This window comes from Rhinolophus ferrumequinum, chromosome 15, assembly GCF_004115265.2.
Source record: "Rhinolophus ferrumequinum isolate MPI-CBG mRhiFer1 chromosome 15, mRhiFer1_v1.p, whole genome shotgun sequence".
Lineage (NCBI taxonomy): Eukaryota > Metazoa > Chordata > Mammalia > Chiroptera > Rhinolophidae > Rhinolophus > Rhinolophus ferrumequinum.
The window spans coordinates 39,980,650-39,998,886 of record NC_046298.1 but is presented as its reverse complement, the minus strand read 5'-3'; the positions used below and the strand labels follow the sequence as shown (position 1 = coordinate 39,998,886).

At 51.6% G+C, this 18,237-nt stretch overlaps 1 protein-coding gene and 1 pseudogene across 4 annotated transcripts in view; both read left to right on the top strand.

Annotated features, from left to right (window-relative positions):
* The window catches only part of GRIK5 (glutamate ionotropic receptor kainate type subunit 5), a 53,995-nt gene that overhangs the window by 13,390 nt on the left and 22,368 nt on the right, over positions 1–18,237 (top strand). For all 4 annotated transcript variants that reach the window (XM_033128675.1, XM_033128676.1, XM_033128678.1 and 1 more), the window contains 3 exons: positions 367–471; positions 603–710; positions 9,534–9,737. In XM_033128675.1, coding sequence (XP_032984566.1) covers positions 367–471; positions 603–710; positions 9,534–9,737 — 417 coding nt within the window. The remainder of the gene's footprint in view (positions 1–366; positions 472–602; positions 711–9,533; positions 9,738–18,237) is intronic.
* Positions 8,270–8,707, top strand: LOC117035113 (ubiquitin-conjugating enzyme E2 variant 1-like; annotated as a pseudogene).

Sequence of the window (18,237 nt, the reverse complement as noted above, 5' to 3'; positions counted from 1 at the left end):
GTGGAGGGGGCAGGGTAGTGTGGCTCAGGTGGGGCACTCACTGTGTCCCCCCTGCGGCCCCTCTGCCCTCTCCGCCCACCTCCAACCCCATCTACCATCTCTTGCTTTCTCTGGGCCTCTTTCTCCGTCTTTCATCTGTCCCTCCTCTCCTGGCTTTCTTCTGCCCACCTGCACGGCTGTTTCCCCCTGTTTGTCCCATCACCTCTCGTTTGCTGGTGTGTTGTCTTGTTCATTTAACTGTGGTCCTTCCTGGTCCCTCTCCCTCTCTCTCGTCCCCTCCACCTCTGTCTCTTCCCCTCTGAGCCTCTCCCACCATTCTCTCTGGGCCCCTGCCGTCCCTCCTCTGGCCGCCTCCCGCCCTGCTAGGTAGAGTATGATGGGCTGACCGGGAGGGTCGAGTTCAACAGCAAAGGGCAGAGGACCAACTACACCCTGCGCATCCTAGAGAAGTCCCGGCAGGGCCACCGTGAGGTGAGCAGGCCCAGGGCCCTGACCAGGTCGGGGGGGCTGGAGGTGGGAGCAAGGGCGAGGGCAGGGCAGGGCCCGGGGGGCTGAGGTCCTCAGCAGGACCCTGTAGGGTACCACATCCCTCTCCTCCCCAGATCGGGGTGTGGTACTCTAACCGGACCCTGGCCATGAACGCCACCACCCTGGACATCAACCTGTCGCAGACATTGGCGAACAAGACACTGGTGGTCACAACCATCCTGGTGAGTGGCCCTCGTGGGGAGGCAGTGGATGAAGTGAGGAGGAGGGATGCGTCTGCTGGCACAGCACACAGACCAGTGGGGACATGACTCACGCACCCAACAAAGCCCGACTGGGACCACGGTATCACCAGCCTAATCCCTGGCAGAGCAGGGGAGGACACAGACCTGCCGTCAGAGCCGGTTCAGTCCCGGGCTCTGCCAGCCTGCTGTTGCATGGTGGAGATGGGGCCGCCAGGCTCAGGAGCGCACCGTGCGCTCCACGAGGCCGCACAGGCAGGGCGCCCTGCTTGTATCGGGCCCAGGGAATGCCCCTGTAAGTCACGGTCACTGGAGTTTTGTCACACTTGCCAATCAAGTGTGTTGACACATGCCAACTTATTTAATATCCATCTTGACGATGTGGAAACCGAGGCTCAGAGAGGTGAAGCGCCTTGCCCAGGGTCACAGGGCAAACACATGATGTAGCCAGGATGGAAGCCGCGTCTCTGAGGCCCAGAGCCTGAGTCTTAACCACCGTGCTCTGTATCTCCAGTTCCCTCTTCTTCTCATTGTCCTGCAGCTCTGGGGTGCGGCTCCTGCATTTCACCAGACCCAAGTCGGGGTCTCTGGGTTAGTGACTACTTGTCGAGCACCGTTCTGCACAGACGCTGTGCTAGGCCCTTTGCAGGCGTCACTCTAAACTGCTCAGCTTCTCTGTGAGGTTCGTCTTGTTTTCCTCCTTCTGAAGGTGTGGAAACAGGTCACATAGCGAGTCCTTGCTGGAGCTAAGTGTTAGGCTCAGAGGCCGTGCTCTCTCCCCTGCGCTCCGCTGCCACCTGCCAGGCACAGTGGCTGCCAGGGGGTCAAGGAGGGGTGACGCACAGGACCTGGTGAGCAGGAGGCTGTCTGGAGCAGCTGGGCCTGGAGGCTGAGCGTGCCAGGCAGCCACGCTCCTTGTAGCAATCAAATCCCTGGCCTGCTGGCATCTGTTGTCTATGGGGGCCCCTCGGTACCTCCCGAGCTGGGCCCGATAAGTTTTGAGAGGATTGCCATAGCTCCCACAGGATGTTAGAGGCCCCCTAAAGCGGCTCATCACAGAGCCATTCCCTCAGTCCCTAGGGAACTCCTGATCTAAAAGTGGCCCTCGAGTCCCTCTGGAGAAGTGCCAGTGAGCCTGCTGGGGAGGGCCAGATGGCCCTCAGACGGGAAACCAGACACTTTGTAACAGCCTCACCGAGAGGCCCCAGGGCCAGGCCCGGCTGGCCGGGGAAGTTGCATCTCTGTGTGTGTGGGAATATGGTCAGTCCCAGGGGCTTCCTGAGGCCGGAAGAGACGGGGGTCCTTGGTGGGGAGCAGGGGCAGAGGTCAGAGAGGGGATGTCAGGAGAGCAGAGCCATGACCTGGCGACTTTGAGTGTCTTCTCACACCTGTCTCCCCTTCTCCCTGAGGCTCACAAGCCAGTGTTGTTCTCTTCCTGATGTTCCTTCCTCTCTTGATGGATTCATTCATTCATTCATCCCACAAATATCTCCTGAAATTGCTGTGTGCCAGGCCTGTCGAGTTCTGAAAGTACAGGAATGAGTCACGGGTGGTCTCATGGTTTCCTGCCTCTTGAGGAGAAGGGATCCCAGTCTGACAGCGGAGATAGGCCTGGACACAGTTCCCACACAGGGCTAGAAGGGGCCCCCACAGAAAGGAGGGACTGATTCCGCTTTGGGAGGCCTGAGGGAGGCTTCCCCGAGGTGCCATTAGACTGGGCTTTAGAAGCTATGTCGGAGTTGGTGCCTGCAGAAGGCAGGGCCGGGCATCCTGGGCAGCAGGGCCATCGGAGCAGGGGCCTCGGGAAGTGTTTGTCCGATTGGACGTGGAGGCAGTGGGCTCAGTGTGCACAGCCAGATGTGCCCGTTGAGTCACCAACGTGTTCTGACTTGTGTTTCTGGGCAGGGCTGTGTCAGGCACGTGGGGATTCAGACCTGAGTCAACCTGGGTGCCTGGGGCAAAAGGCAGTCAGGACTCGGCTTATTCCCTGCTCTGTTCCCAGGGCCTAGAAGGTGCCTGACACCTAGCAAGCACGGAGGGGCGGTGAGTGGTGTGGCAGAGGTGGGGGAGGGTCTCTGAGGGACTCAGTTACGCTTGCGCTGTACCTTGGTGGTGTTGAGCGGGAAGGGACAGGGCCCGCTCAGGGTGTGAGCAAAGCTGCTGAGCCTCTGAGGGAGACTGCAGGAGAAGGGAGGTGCTTCAGGCGGAGAAGGACAAGGCCTGGGCTGGGCCGCGGACAGGGCGGGGGCCTGAGGTGGAGGGCAGCGCAGACAGGGCATGGTGGGCTAAGGGCTGGGCCACGTGCGGGTACAGGAGGAGGTCGTCGATGCGGTGTCCCTGAGGTGGCGCTCACGGGTCTGGAGCAGAGAGGGGGCAAGCTAGTGCCAAGACTGAGAGAGGCCCCCCAGGGCAGGTGGGGCTGTAAGAGAAGGCCCACGGAGATGAGGCTGTGTGGGGCCTTCCCTCAAGCCCATGCCCTGCCCCTCCTGGGGAGTTCTCAGGGCACTCCCTTCATCAAGCCGTGACATCTCATCCTGCTCTTTGGTGACCCTGGAGTCATACAGACCCCACTCCTGTTCCCGCTCCGTACACTTCAGGTCATTCAACTCTCTGGTTTCCATACCTTCATCTGTAAAACGCGTGTATTAATCCCACCTTGAAGGGCTGTGGGAGGATTACATGAGGTCAGAAAGCTGCCACTGGCGGTGCCCAGTTGGGAAGGTGTGCTGATCAAGAGTCCCTTCCCCTTCTCTCTCCTGATCTGGCATCCTTGATAAAAATGGAAATCATCGTGGCCGACAACTTGGAGCACCGTGCCAAGCACCTTTGCTTGTGTTACTCACTTAATCTTCACTGCAGCCCTGAGGTGGGTAGCATTATGACCCCTGATTTTCAGATGAGGTTAAGTGACGTGCCCAAGTCATCCAGCTAGAAGGTGGCAGAGCTGAGTTGATTTGGCACAGCCCATGTGCCTATCCTTTGTACCACTCTGTTTTGGTTTGCCTTGATTTCTGCTTCTTTACAAGCCCTCAGGGCTGCATTCTAGGCCTGGCTTTGCTATCCACATGCTAGGTGATTTGGGTGAGTCTCTTCTCTCTGTCCTCAGTTCCCTCCTTTAAAGTGGGGGAATTAAAATATTAATAATAGAATGAAGGGGTTGGACTAGATCAGGGTCCTTTAAATCCTAGATATGGATTTGGGTCCTGGGTTCATGAAAGGATCCAGGCAAGCAGCTTGTGAGGAATGTTCTAGAACCCACCCTACTTTAATTTTTTTTTGTTTTTAGTTTCAAGAGATTTTCATGAAAGTGTAACATGCATACAGAAACTTGCACAAATCCTAAGTGTATTGCTCATTGAATTTCCAAAATCTAAACATACCAGCCCTCCCACCCAAGCCCTCATGCCCCTTCCGCTTTTTAATCCCCAAAGTAACCACTGTCTCAACTTCTGTCACTACAGATTAGCTTTGTCCACCTTTGAACTTCATGGAAATGGCATCGTACTCCTTGTGTTTTCTCTTTGTCTGAATGCTTCTGCTCACGTGTTTGTGAGATTCATCCTGTGGTTGTGAGTGGTTTAGTCGCATTGTGGTATGTTCTGTTACGTGCGTGTACCACAGTTCACTCATCCACCAAATGCAGGTGCACACCGAAGTTGTTTTCAGTGTTTTGCTATTATGAGGAGTCCTGTGAACATCCTACTACATGCCTTCTGTTGAACACATACAGCATTTCTGTCGAGTGGATACCCAGGGGTGGAATTGCTGCATCTTTTCAGCTTTAGTACATACTACCAAAGTGTTGACCAAAGTGGCAATATCACTTTTCACTCCCACCAGCAGTGGAGGGATGAGAATTCCAGTTGCTCCTCATTTTTCCCAGTGGTGAGTGAGTATATAAAGGAACCAATTATACTGTGGTTTGCATCTACATTTCCCTAATGATCAGGGAAGTTCACTACCTTTTTGTATTTATTGGCTGTTTGGAAATCTTCTGGGAAATCTCTGCTCAAGTCTTTTTCTATTTTTAAAAAATTGGGATATGTGACCTTTTTATTGATTTGTGAGTTATTTATATTCTGGATACAAATCCTTTGTCGGAATATGTATTGCAGATGTCTCTTCTCATTTTGTGGCTTGCCTTTTTACTCGCACTCGTATTTTTTGCCCAATGGTATCTTTTAATGAAAAGGTTGTTAATTTTACTAAAGTCTACTTTATCTGTTGTTGTTTTTGTGGTTAATTCTTTCAGAATTTAATCATTCTTGGCCTACCCCCAAAGTCACAAAGATAGTCTCCTATTTACTTTCTAAAAACTTAGTAATTTTGCCTTTTATGTTTAGATCTACAATCCACTTGGAATTGATTTTTATGTATTATGTGAGGTAGGGGGTCAGAATACAATTTTTCCATATGGATGCGTAGTTGAACAGCACCATTTATTAAAACAGTCATTCTTTCCCCCTTCACCACCGTCTTACCTTTGTCATAAATGAAGTCCACTTATGTGTGTGTTTCCAACCCTCTGTTCTCTTGTCAGTTTATCCATCTTTGTTCACATACCACATTGTCGTACATACCATAGCTTTAAATTAATTGTTAAAATCTGGTAGGTAAATTCTCCAGTTTTCATGTTCTTTAGGATTGCTTTGGTTCTTCTTGACGCTTTGCATTTCCATATATATTTAAATACCGTACTTCAGATTTTAAAAATATTTTAGTATTAAAATTTTTTAACTGGGGGAGGGACAGAAGCAAATACAAACCTATATTAAATAGAATTCAAAGAGGGGGTAAAGTTCCTTATTTCTTTGCCCAGAGGCCATATTCTGCCAGAAGTGTCTGTGCGTATATAAGCCCGTCCCCACTCTTTCCTTCACAAAGAGTGGCATATTGTACACATTGTTCTGTAGCTTGTTTTTTTCCCTTTTAATAGAGCTAAGAGAACTTGTTATTTTAGTAGTTCCCTGGGATGCTTTGATGACATCAATAATCTTTTTAACCTGTCCTGAAATAAGTTGTTTCAGTCTTTGTTCCTGCTATAAGCAATGCTGCCATGACCAGAGGGGTCTTACATTTTGTGTACAGGTGTGCAACCATTTGTAGGATGATCTTTGAATCTGTCTTAGCAGTAGTCTACTGTCTGTCTGCAGTGCTTTTGCAGAAGATTGTTTTTGAAGCCTGAAAACCTTGGATTAGAGGCTCCTTAAGATCCTCAGTTCTGATGGTCTAGGGCTCTACGTTGAGTCCTAGATCATTGTTTTTCTGTATCTTGAGTTCTGTTTGCAGGCCCCAGTCCCTGTTTCTGGCTCTATAAGCTCAGACCCTGGTCGTGACCTTGACCCCAAATCCACAACCCAGGTGCCTCAATCCTGAATGTGGAGATCAGCTTGGCCTGGTGGAAGGAACGGGGTTTTGGAGCGCATAACAGCTCTGCCCCGTCTCCCCTTCCCACTGTCCTGCTTCAGCTCTGGGGCCTTGGGCAAAACACTTGATCTCCCTGAGCTCCAGTTTCCTTCTGTCTCTGTCAGGAGCGCTATAGGAGAGCCTTCCAGCTCTAACACTGGGTACTTGTCTAGAGAATTCTTGATTTATGATTCTCCAGCTTTGCTATCTGACCTGGGTCCCTGTCTCTGTCTGGCGACTCCTATGTCACTCTTGGATTCTGTCCACTTGAGTTCAGTCTAGCACAGGTCTTAAGAGCAGAGCTGTGGAGTCAGATTGACTTGTCAGTCTCAGCCACTTACTACTTCGCTTCTCAGGACCTCAGTGTCCTCATCCCTAAAGCAGAGGTAATGATACCGACCTCCCACGCTGACAGAATCGCTGGCACACAGCGAGCCCACAAAAATGCTAGCTGCTGCTGCTATTATTAGTAGTATCTCTCATTCCTTCCCCCAGTTCCACAGTTTTGGATTTGGAAAGGCAGCTTGGTCGGGAGAAAAACACTGACTTCCCTCTATCCCATCACCCCACAGCTGAGGGGCTTTGTGGGGTCCTGGAACCCAGTAATAGAACATGGCCTCATAATATCTATCGCTGTGTAATAAACCACCCCAAAATCTGGAGGCTTAAAATAATAATGGTTATTATCTCTCATGATTCTGTGGGTCAACTAAACAGTTCTGCTGGTGTTGCCTGAGCTTACTGTGGTTAATGTGTTCAGCTGGTGGCTAGGCTGGGCTGGAAGGTCTGCAGTGGCTGTGGGTGCTGGCTTTTGGCTGGCTTACCTCGGTTCACTCATCCTTCAGCAGGCTGGCCCAGGCTTCCTTACACTGTGGTCCCAAGAGGCTGTTCCGAAGGCTCAGGTTCTGGAATTTCCACCATGTTCTGTTGACCAAAGCATCTCAAGGCCAGCTCAGACCCAAGAGGTGGGGAAATTGGCTCTACCTCTTGATAGGAGGAGCTGCAAAATATTGCGGCCATGTCTACGTCAGAGCTCAGTAATGGTGTCTTGCATGACTGAGAGGTGACAGGTCACTTGACTTCTGCAAGCCTCAGTTTCCACATGTGTCAAATTAGTGTAATAACACCTTCCGTGTAAGGTCACCATAAGGAATTAAAGTGATAGAATCCAGGGGACACGTTCCCCACATGGTTGTACTCAGCAGGTTGTACTCACTACATGCTCACTGTCGTGGCTGTTATTGCCAGATCTCTCCTGGCTATTTCCTAAGTCTTAAAATCCTTTTGGTTCGGGCCGGCCCGGTGGCTCAGGCGGTTACAGCTCTGTGCTCCTAACTCCGAAGGCTGCCGGTTTGGTTCCCACATGGGCCAGTGGGCTCTCAACCACAAGGTTGCCAGTTCAATTCCTTGAGTCCCGCAAGGGATGGTGGGCTCCGCCCCCTGCAACTAAGATTGAACACGGCACCTGGAGCTGAGCTGCGCCCTCCACAACTAAGACTGAAAGGACAACAACTTGACTTGGAAAAAAAAAAAAAAGTCCTGGAGGTACACACTGTTCCCCAATAAAGTCCTGTTCCCCTTCCCCAATAATAATAATAAAAAAAATCCTTTTGGTCCTACTAAGTCCAAAGTGACACTGCACAAAAAGCCATTTAGACAATAACTGTGTCAAGATAAGTTTCCCTGTTGTTACCGGCATCTCCGTGTGCCTCGTCTTATCAGTACTTGGAATGTTCTCTCTGCTTTTGCATGTATTTGGCCCGATCGGGGTCCATAAAGTTTGCTCCAACCCCTCAGAAATAAGCATTCTCGAAGCAAACCAGTTGGAGACCAGAGATTGCAAACTGTCAGGTGTTTGTTTCGTCTGCACAGCATTAAAAAAAAAATTGGTATTAGAATTTGAATTGTTGCTAAGCTTTATAATCAGGGTTTTTATAAAACCATCCGGGTTTCCAAATTCTTTCAACGTTGGGCCATCGGCATCTCAAGCCCACTTCCCTCATGGCAGCATTGGGCGAGAGCTGGATCCTGGTGGGGGAGACCCTTCGTGGTCCCTTGCTGGCTCATGATGTCAGTTCAGTGGGTCGCTACTACTTGTGTAAAAAAACGTAGAGCGGGAGCGACAGCGACACAAGATGGCAGCCACCACGGGCCCGGGAGTACAAGTCTCACGATTTCCAACTGTTGGAAGAACTCGAAGAAGGCCACACAGGAATAGGAGATGGCGTAGTTAGCTGGGGTCTAGAGGACGATGAAGACATGACACAAGATGGACAGGGACGATAATTGGACCTCCAGGAGCAATTTATGAAAACCGAATATACAGCCTTAAAATAGAATGTGGACCTGAATACCCAGAAGGATCCCGTGTAAAATTTGTAACAAAAATTAATATGAATGGAGTTAATAGTTCTAATGGAGTGGTGGACCCAAGAGCCATAGCAGTGCTAATAGCAAAATGGCAGGATTCATGTAGCATCAGAGCTGTCCTGTAAGAGCTTTAGCCCCTAATAATGTCTAAAGAAAATAGGAAACTCCCTCAGCCACCTGAAGGACCGGGTTACAGCAATTAATCAAAAAGAAAACCCACAGCCCCCCCCCATTCAATTTAAGCAATGTTCGTTTTCCACAGTAGTAAATTTCCTAGATACATCTTGTAGACCTCAAAGCAATGGAAAAGAAGCTCCTATTCAAAGGCAGTGTATCTTAAGATACTGTAAATGATACCAATGTTTTGTTTGTTTGAAATATATAAGTTCTGTAACAAAAAAATATAGAGCAGAACAAAATATCAGATGCATAGGCATAAGGGTTTTGTGGGACTAAGTCTAGTTACGGTGCGTGAGTACACACATATACCAGTGCGACTTGGGTTGCAAAGCAAAATAAAGCCCCTGTTCCCATTCGGCACGACTTCCATCCAGTCCGATTCACTCTTAGGTTACCGTCCACTCTTGTAGCCATTTGAGGTTGGGACACATGAACGCCAGGTTGGCCGGTGGAGATTAAAACAGTTCCCTGCGATCTTCTAGGGCAGGGGAGTCCAAACTTTTTTCAACGGTTTTCACCAAGGGCCACACGCGGTAAAATACACAAACAGCCGGGCCACTCACTCGAGGTGAAGTATGTATTGCCTCACCTGGTTTATTGAAGTAAACTAAACATATTTTTGGAATTTGCTACGGGCCAATTGAAAACGGATTGCGGGCTGCAGTTGACTCGCGGGCCGCAGTTTGGACACCCCTGTTCTAGGGGCTGGTAGGGCCCATGTGCCCTGGCTTTTAGGCCTATTTCTCACTCTGAGCGGATCCCTGGTCTAGCTGCCCGGCCCGGGCTCTGGGATCCCAACCCAGCCTCAGATGCCCCGTCTCTGACTCCTCTTCTCCCCTGCCTCCCTAGGAGAATCCGTATGTCATGCGCCGGCCCAACTTCCAGGCTCTGTCAGGGAATGAGCGCTTTGAGGGCTTCTGCGTGGACATGCTGCGGGAGCTGGCCCAGCTGCTGCGCTTCCGCTACCGCCTGCGACTGGTGGAAGACGGGCTCTACGGGGCGCCCGAGCCCAACGGCTCCTGGACAGGCATGGTCGGCGAGCTCATCAACCGGGTACGGCCAGGCTGGGCCAGGGCTGGGGAAGGGGTCACGGCCTGTGCGGGCGAGGGAAGGTGGGCAAGGGACAGCCAGGGGAGCCCCAGAACCAGCCTGGCATTTATAGAAGAGGAACGAGTCACTGGGGGCTCCTCCCCTCCCGCCAACTATGCTGGTGGTGTACTGTGTACCTGTGCCAGGTGAGCACCATGGGGCAGACACGGGGGAAAGAGGGGCAGGCACTGTGTCACCTCCTGTGCCCCAAATGTTGGCCAAATGCTTCCCCTTGTGCCACCATGGCTTAGTAGGTGCTCTAAGATTTGTTGAGTGAATGAAAGAGACGTGGGCTGGGGAGCAGGCAGAGGCCGGTAGAGACTTCCTGCAGGAGGCAGGGCTTGGGCCAGGAGGGCAGGGACGGTGTCTCATTTGTACGCCATGCCCAGCCTGTGCCAGGATGGCCTGGCACATGGCAGATACTGAGGCCAGCTGCTGAACTCACAGATGCGCTGCTCAGTGGGTGTTCGTTCAGCATCTACCATGTGCTTTGTATCTGCTGGCAGCTCAGGATATAGTGGTGAGCACAGTAGACCTGGACCCTGCTTCCACGAGCTTAGGGTCTCCTTAGGACACAGAAAAGCAAATGACCACAAGACAGAGCCATCAGGGCTGTGACTGGGGAATTCAGTCCTAGAGGAGGCTTTTTACCAAGGCAGGCATCCAGGGAAGGCTTCCCAGAAGCGGTGACACCCAAGCAGGTACTCCAAGGATGTGGAGTCAGAAAGATGAAAGGGGTGTGGGAGGAGGGCAGTGTGTTCAGAGATGAGGAAGCGGCACTTATAAAGGTGGGGATAAAAGAGTGGGGTGCGCTGGAGGCACCGCCTATGGCCCGTGGGATTTGGGTGGGATTTGGATGAAGGTGAGGCCGGAAAGAGGCGGGGCCGAGGGAGGTTATAAGTGAGCCTGGTTGAGAGAAAGGCAGCTTGGTGCATTGGAAAGAAGATTTTGAAGTCAGGCCAACCTGGGTTTAGTGCTCAGGTGAGTCATCTCTCTTCTCTGAACCTCAGTTTCCCCTTCGCGGGATGAGGATGATGATACCTGGCAGGTACAGAAAATGGACAGCAGCACACACGGTGCTTGTCAGAGAGGGGGCCACATGTAGTTCCCCTTTTTATTCCCAGCGTGGGAAGCTGTGTGGGCAAATGGCCAGAGGAGAACTGTGAGGGGAGACAAATGGGCCCCCAACCTAGGGCGCACCAGGGCAGGTGTGAAGCGCACGGACCTGTGGCCATTAATGGTTAGTGTGGCCTTGACATTGGACTTGGCGAAGGGCATCGGATGTTCTCACCCTCTTGCCTCTTGCATCCCAGAATTCTCTGCATCCAAGCCCTTGAATGTCACCAGGGTATACTTGAGAAGGCCATGTTGCTTGACAAGGACATTTATCCCTTAGGGCACTGATTTTCAAAAGTTGTTTTGCCTGCAGAATCTTTTTTTCCAATTGAAAGCACCCTCAGAACCCTGGAAAAAGCAGAGTTGCTCTGGTAGAGGCGGAGGTGGGGGTGTCCCCGGGGTCCTGGTGCTGGGTCTCCCTCACCCCACCCCACAGGCAAGCCCGAGGCACTGCCCCACAGTCTGCCAACTGGTTGAAATCTTCTGCCCCAGGTGGGTTTAAAGGGCCTAAAGCTGGAACCTGAGGAGACAGGAGGCAAGGAGTGTGAGAGCTGGTGACGAACCCACCCGCCTGCCCGGTTTCCCTGTGATCTTCATTTCCGCAGCCCGCTCCTCAACCATGTAGACTTAGAACTCTTTGTTTAACAGGGCTCCCAGAAATAAGCAGACTCCAGGGGAGTAGACTCCCCAAAAGAAGTCACTAAACTAGACTCCAGTTCATCAGCAAAGAAGTAATGGAATAGTCTGATTTATAGCTGTGTCACCTCAGGCAAGAGTCTTGACCTCCTGTGCCTCGGTCCTACCCCATAGAATGGGCGGGAGATTTGGTGCAATGGTGCCTGGGTGAGCATAGTGCAGTGGCCTGGAGCTTTTCTGATCAGTGACTGCAATTGTCCTGAGTCCTGTTTGAGTCTTAGCTATGCTGTGCTCTAGCTGCGTGACCTTGGGCAAGTTACTTAACCCCTCTGTACTGTCATTTCTTCAACTGCAAACTGGGGAAACGACAGGCGCTAGCATGCATGCTAATGTGATGTCCATTGGCACCGCCAGCACATACATGCATTCATGTGTCCCTCTGCTCTCCAGCGAGCGTTTGTTGAGTATCTACTGTTTACCAGGCCCTGTGCTACACCCTGGACATACAGTGGCCAGGCCTGGCTTTGTTTACTGAGTGGATCAAGTTTGGCTCTGAGCAGGAGGTCCATGGGATGGGGGAGCCCAAGGGTTTGGAAGTGGCTCAAGTGAGGAAAGAGAATCAGCCGGGTGGGAGTGCAGCAGGGGCTGCGGGGTGACCTGCGGGGAGGTAAGGGCAAGGCAGATACGGAGATGCAGGAGAGTCTGGAGACCGGCAGGGCGGGGGGACTCAGGAGAGGATGCAGGCGTCCCTCCCGTTCCATTTGTTTCTGGCTCCGGCAGCTGGGCGCAGGCGATGACATTTAGGGAGAGAACACTGGAGGAGGCACAGGCTGGGAGGCAAAGCCTGGGCGGGGTTTGGCCTTGCCTCGCTAGCAAGGCGCCGCCGTGGGATGGCTGAGTGCTGAGCTTTGCACAAATACTCTCCACCAGCCTTACAGTAGCAGCAGCTGCATTTGTTGACCTCATGCCACGTGCCAGGAACTTTTCAAGTGTTACTTTCTTCTGCTAATAGTTCCTCATGGCCCTGAGGATCACTGCCCTCCTACGGATGAGAGATCTGGGGCCCAGCGGTGAAGGGACTTGCACCCCCCCTCCCCCCCCCCGCCACACACACACACCACCACAGGGCTGCAGCCGGGTGTGTCTGTCCCAAGGCCTGTGTCCTTTCCAGACACCCAGCTGGTACTTGGGGAGCCTGCAGTGAGCAGGGTAACACTCACTCACTCCATGCCAGCCCTTGTCCAAGCTTTCTGAACTTATGTTAACTCCTTGACTCCTCGACCACTGCAAGAGGATGGACTCCTACTATTCCAGTATTCTCTAATGGACAGAGTGAGGCACCAAGGTACCATGTCCAGGCCACACAGCTAGTGACAGGAAGAGCCAGGGCTGGCACCCCAACTGGCTGGCCCAGAGCTGATGAGTAACTTCCAGATGGAAAACAGCCCAGGGCACCAGCATCCTCTGAGCTTCCGCCCGTCCCCCCACCCCCACACCACAGGGCTCTCTGGCCAGTCTAGAATTATGGCCCATTTATTCCACCCAGTGGCCACTGCTGGAATTGGCCTCCCTGCCATCAGTACCTGGTGTCCCTCTCACCAGCCTCCTCACTAGGCTCTGGCTTCCCATCTCTCTCCATTTCAGTTTGTCCTCCAGTAGAATCTTTCCACAATTCAAATCTGACCTGTCACTCACATGCTTTAGCTGTAGCCCCCCCAACACCGTTAGGATAAAGTCTGCACCCTCAGACTGGCTCTCACGGGCAGAACAGATGTCTTAGGCTGGGGTCCCAGGAAGCAGACTCTGAGACGGAAATTAGCAGGCAAGAGGTATATTGGGGTACCCTTGGAAACCAGCCTTGTGAGGGAGTGAAGGGGCAGGCTTGGGCCGAGGGGGAGTTGAGCTGCGATGCAGTCATATGGCCTCAGCAGTCCCGCAGGCAGCTCTGGAGCTGGGAGGGCCATGAAAGCATCCCCCCCACCGCCAGGTAAAAGGGCAGGCCTTTATACCCCCCACCTACGTGTCATTGCAGGGGCTGTGCCATATGGAGGGCCAGGAACTTGGGAGAGGGGACTCTGCAGAGTGCTCGGCCACCAGCACTCTGCAGCTGGGGCAATGAGCACCCGATCCCAAAGGGTCTGGGCGGCCACCGCGGCAGCCACTAGGGCTGTGAGCTGGTTAGGAGCCGGCAGAGCCAGCTTCAGGTTGCCCACATGATCCCTGGCAAGTCACTTCAGCTCTCTGAACTCAATTTCCCCTCTAAAAAGGGGGTGATGTTACCTCCCTCACAGTTTTGTGGGGAGTAGGGAAGGGACAGTGCCAGATCACAGTGCAGAACTCGGGTAACAGGAGCTGGGCGAGTAAGGAGTTTGGATGTTATTTGTGTTGTGTTGGGAAGCCACTGGAAGGTTTTAAGCAGGGAATGTGCCGTGATCTAATTTCTTTTTATTGAGGTGGAATTCATGTAACATAGAATTAACCATTTTGAGGTGTACAACTTAGTAGCATTTAGTATATTCACAATGTTGTACATTGTGTGTACATTGTGAACTCTAGTTCCAAAACATTTTCATGACTTGCAAAAGAAAATGCCATACTCCCTACCCATTAAACAGTTAGTTCCCATTCCCCTTCCCAGGGCCCCTGGTGACCCCCAATCTGCTCTCTGTCTCCATGGAGTTACCTATTCTAGACATTTCATACAAATGGGATCATCCAGTTTGTGGCCTTTTGTGTCTGGCTTCTTTTCACTCAGCATAGTGTGTTTGAGGTTCATCCATATTGTAGTGTGGATTGGTATTGCATTCTTTTATAGGGCTACGTCCATTGCATGAATGCGTGACCTTGATTTAATTTTTAAATCATTTAAAAATGATTACTCTGGCTACTCTCTTGAGAAATAACTGTAGTGGGGCAAGAGTAGAAACAGGACAGTCCATTTGGAAGGCCATTGGGTTTGGAAGATGCTAGCTTGCACTTCAGTGGTAGCTGTGTCAGGAGAGCCACCAATGGGACGTGAGCAAGAGGGAGAGAAGACTCCAGGGTGTGTGCAGGGTTTGGCTTAAGCAGCTGGGGGGTGATGAGGCCGGTTCCCACTGTGGGGAAGATGTGGGAGGAGCAGTTTGGTGAGGTCCAGGAAATAAGTTCTCTCAGGGCATGGAGAGTTTAAGATGCCTGTTTGAAATTCAAGTGGAGCAATACGGATTTCATTGTGCGGCTGAGTGTGAATTATTTAATTCATCCCCTATTGATGGATATTTGGGTGGTTTCCAGTTTTTGCTGGTATAGACAATGCCACCATCAGCTGGGCCCGTGGATATGTAGGCGTGCTCCCGAGGGATGAATTCCAAACAGTGGAAGTGCTGGGTCAAAGGATATGAATGTTTTTTAAGTTTATGCTGCCAAATGGCTGTTCCAAAAGGTTCCACCAATTTATATTCCCACCAGAAGTGCACGAGAATGTCAAATTTCCCACACTCTTGCCAACAATGGATATTATCAATCTTTTAAAAAAAGTCTTTGCCAATCTGAAAGGCTAAAAATAATACCTTATTGTTTTCACCTAAACAGAATGTTACATGGCTGCATATTAATCCCCACGTGGAAGTACTTATTTTTTATATTTAGTTATTTCCAGTTTGTTTGTATGTGCTGTTATAAACAACCATAAGTAAACATCTTTATGCACAAAAGCTTTGCCTGCATTGCAGCTGAGTGACTGATTCTCTGAACAGAATGACTGCGTGAAAGAGGAAGACCCTTTGTATGGTTATATATTGTTGAACTGCTTTCTAGAAAGACTACACCAGTATCTAGACAGGCTCCTTCTCAGCACTGAGGGTTTTGATTGACTTTTAGATATTTAGACAACCCTCTGTCATTTTTACAGATGGCAAATCATTCTCATTTTTCCTGCTTTGACTGGTGGACCACAGTGGGGCTTACGCAGTCAGGTGATCGATGGGATCTGAGCCCAAGTTCAGCTCAGAATGGGCCTGCTAGGTCTGTGGACCCACCCTGTGTTTTCTCAAATCCTGGTTGTATAATTGGAATAGTGGCAGCTGGCAGAGCTGACCCGTAGAGTCAGGGCCATTATGGTAGCAGGAGCCAAGTGGAAGCCCCTAGAACTCCCCCATCTTTCCCAGGATAGTAATCCAAAAGCAATTCTACATCCTTTGGGGGAATTGCAGAGATTAGTGCCGCCATTAGTGGCTTGAAAGAAGCAGGGGTAGTCATCTCATCCCCGTTCAACTGATCTGTTTGGTCTGTGCGGAAGGCAGATGGGTCTTGGAGAGTGACTGTGGATTATTGTAAATGTAATCAGGTGGTGACTCCAATTGCAGTTGCTGGCCCAAATGAAGTATCTTTACTGGAGCAGGTCAGCACAACCCTTGGCAGCTGGTGCAAGCTACTGACCTGGCAGATGCGTTTTCTGCACGCTGCTTTCCGAGGACCGCGGAAGCCAGGAGCACACGCCTTCAGGCTCGCCTCAGGGCGACATCAACTCTCCCGCTTCCTGCCGACACATAGGCCACGGAGAACTTAATCTCCACAGTCCACACAGCAAGTCGCTGGCCCACTACAGTGAGCAGGAAGGAGCATTTAGGAAGGGGGGGGGTTGCAATAAGTCCCCTGCTGACCTCCATCCGTCAGGCTCTAACGTGGAGACAAACAGCACCAGCTACTCGAACAGAGAGTTTGATTTAAGAATTGTTAACTAGATGGAAAGTTGTTAACCAGCTGACTGAAAGAGTTAAAAGAAAACCAGGGGCTCACGGAGGTAGCAACTGCAAGCAGCTACCACCCCAAGGGCTGAGAGGACAAAGGAAGACGTTGGAAAGATTAAAACTTAGGAACTCAGATGAGGGGCCCCACGGAGCTGCACCGCAGACTCGGGGGTGGGGAGTGGGGGGTGCTGTTTGCCTGGCACTGGCGACGGTTGGTGGGTTTGGGGAATTGGGCAGCCACTTCTACCTTGGTCTAAGTTGAGTGCTATGTCAACCCATTTACCAAACAACCCATCTGGCTTTTGATCCTGAGGGAGGCCCCGAGCTCACGCAGGCTCTGCAGCGGCCCCGGTTGTGGGCAAGCTCACCTGCCACCTGGGCTGCTGACCCAGCAGATCCAGAGGTGTGCAGAGAACTGGTGTGCAGAGAACAAGCAGGGATGCAGCCACTAGGTGACTCACAGTGCAAGCCTCTAGCGTTGGGAGCAAATCACGCTCTCTCTGCAGATAACTATTCTCCTTTTGAGAAACCACTCGTGACCGGGCCCTCCTAGAGACAGAAAAGCTGCCCATGGATGGTGAGTGACCATGTGGTCTGAGTGCTCATGCGACCTGGGTGTTGTCATTTCTGCATCAGTCAGGGTCCTGCCGGGAGAAAAGCCATGCCGGATATTTGAATGAAGAGAATGATTTACTAGAAATAAAGTCGTTCACTAGGTAACTGGGAGGCTAACGATTGAAATCTGAGGCAGGGGTCAGCAGACATTACCTGTAAAAGGCCAGACAGTAAATATTTTTGGCTTTCACGCCATATTGTCACAACTACTCAATTTTTCTGTTGTAGGGAAAGCAGTCATAGACGATATGTAAACAAATAGGTATGGCTGTGTTCCAATAAAACTTTATTGGCCTGAGGGCATAGGAAAGAAACTGCTGGGAACAGAGGGAGGCGCTTACTGACTTGCACTGGTGTGCCCGAGCTTGGCCAGGCTGGTTCTGCAGGCTGCGAACTGGATTCCTCTGCTGCCCCAGGGAAGAACTATAGCTGTGGGTGCAGCAGGGAGGCTGGGGACGTGGGAGCTCCGCCCTCCTCCAGCCTTGCAGCTTCCCTCTAGTGCCCCCTCGTGGCAGAGGCTGGCACGGAGCTGATGGCAAAGCAGAAGCGCCATTTACACAGAGCTGGTGCAGAGGGCTGGTTTGGGCCGGCAGACAATCACAAGTGCTTTGGGTGGCTTTTAGGCTCGTTTAGACAGGTGGCTCATCATTTGAATTCTTCCTGATTTCATTCAAAGGATTAAACAACTGTCGGGTCCCCTTGGGGGCGGAAGTCTCTAAGAAACGCTGGGAAATGAAGGGGTAGGACGAGGAGGTGGGAATGGGGTTCCAAAGGTGAGAGGAGCCTAGAAGGGACCTGAAGCATTTACGGCTCTGTGTGTCCCCGCTTCAGAATGAAACCCACATCTGACCGTCTCAGTCGGCCCCCACGCAGCCCACCCCCAGCATCTCCGGGGACGTCTTCATTCAGTGCCTCTCCTTCCGCTCTTGCCCCTGTAGTCTAGTCTCACAGCAGTCGGATCACGTCACCCCTTGTCACACCCTCTGATGGGATGCCCTGTTGCCCTCGGAGTAGAATCCAAAGCGCTTACTGTGGCCTGCAAGGCCCTGCCTAGCTTTGGTCCCTATTCCGCTGCATTTCCCATACCTCCCGTTCTGCCCCAGCCACCCTGGACACTGCCAGTCGCTTCCCACCTCAGGGACTGTCCCCGCTGGCCCTCAGCCTGGAACCTTCTCCCAGGTCTACTCATGCCTGGCTCCTGCACTTCCTTCATGTTTGTACTCAAGACCTGGCAGTGGGGGTGGGTGGCAGTCTGGGTCGTGCTGCCGGCATTATTTTTCTTCATAGTGCTTGTCACTACCTGACATTATATATTTATATTCACTGCTGTTTTCCCAAAGCTAGAACTGTGCGTGGCCAGTGGGAGGTGT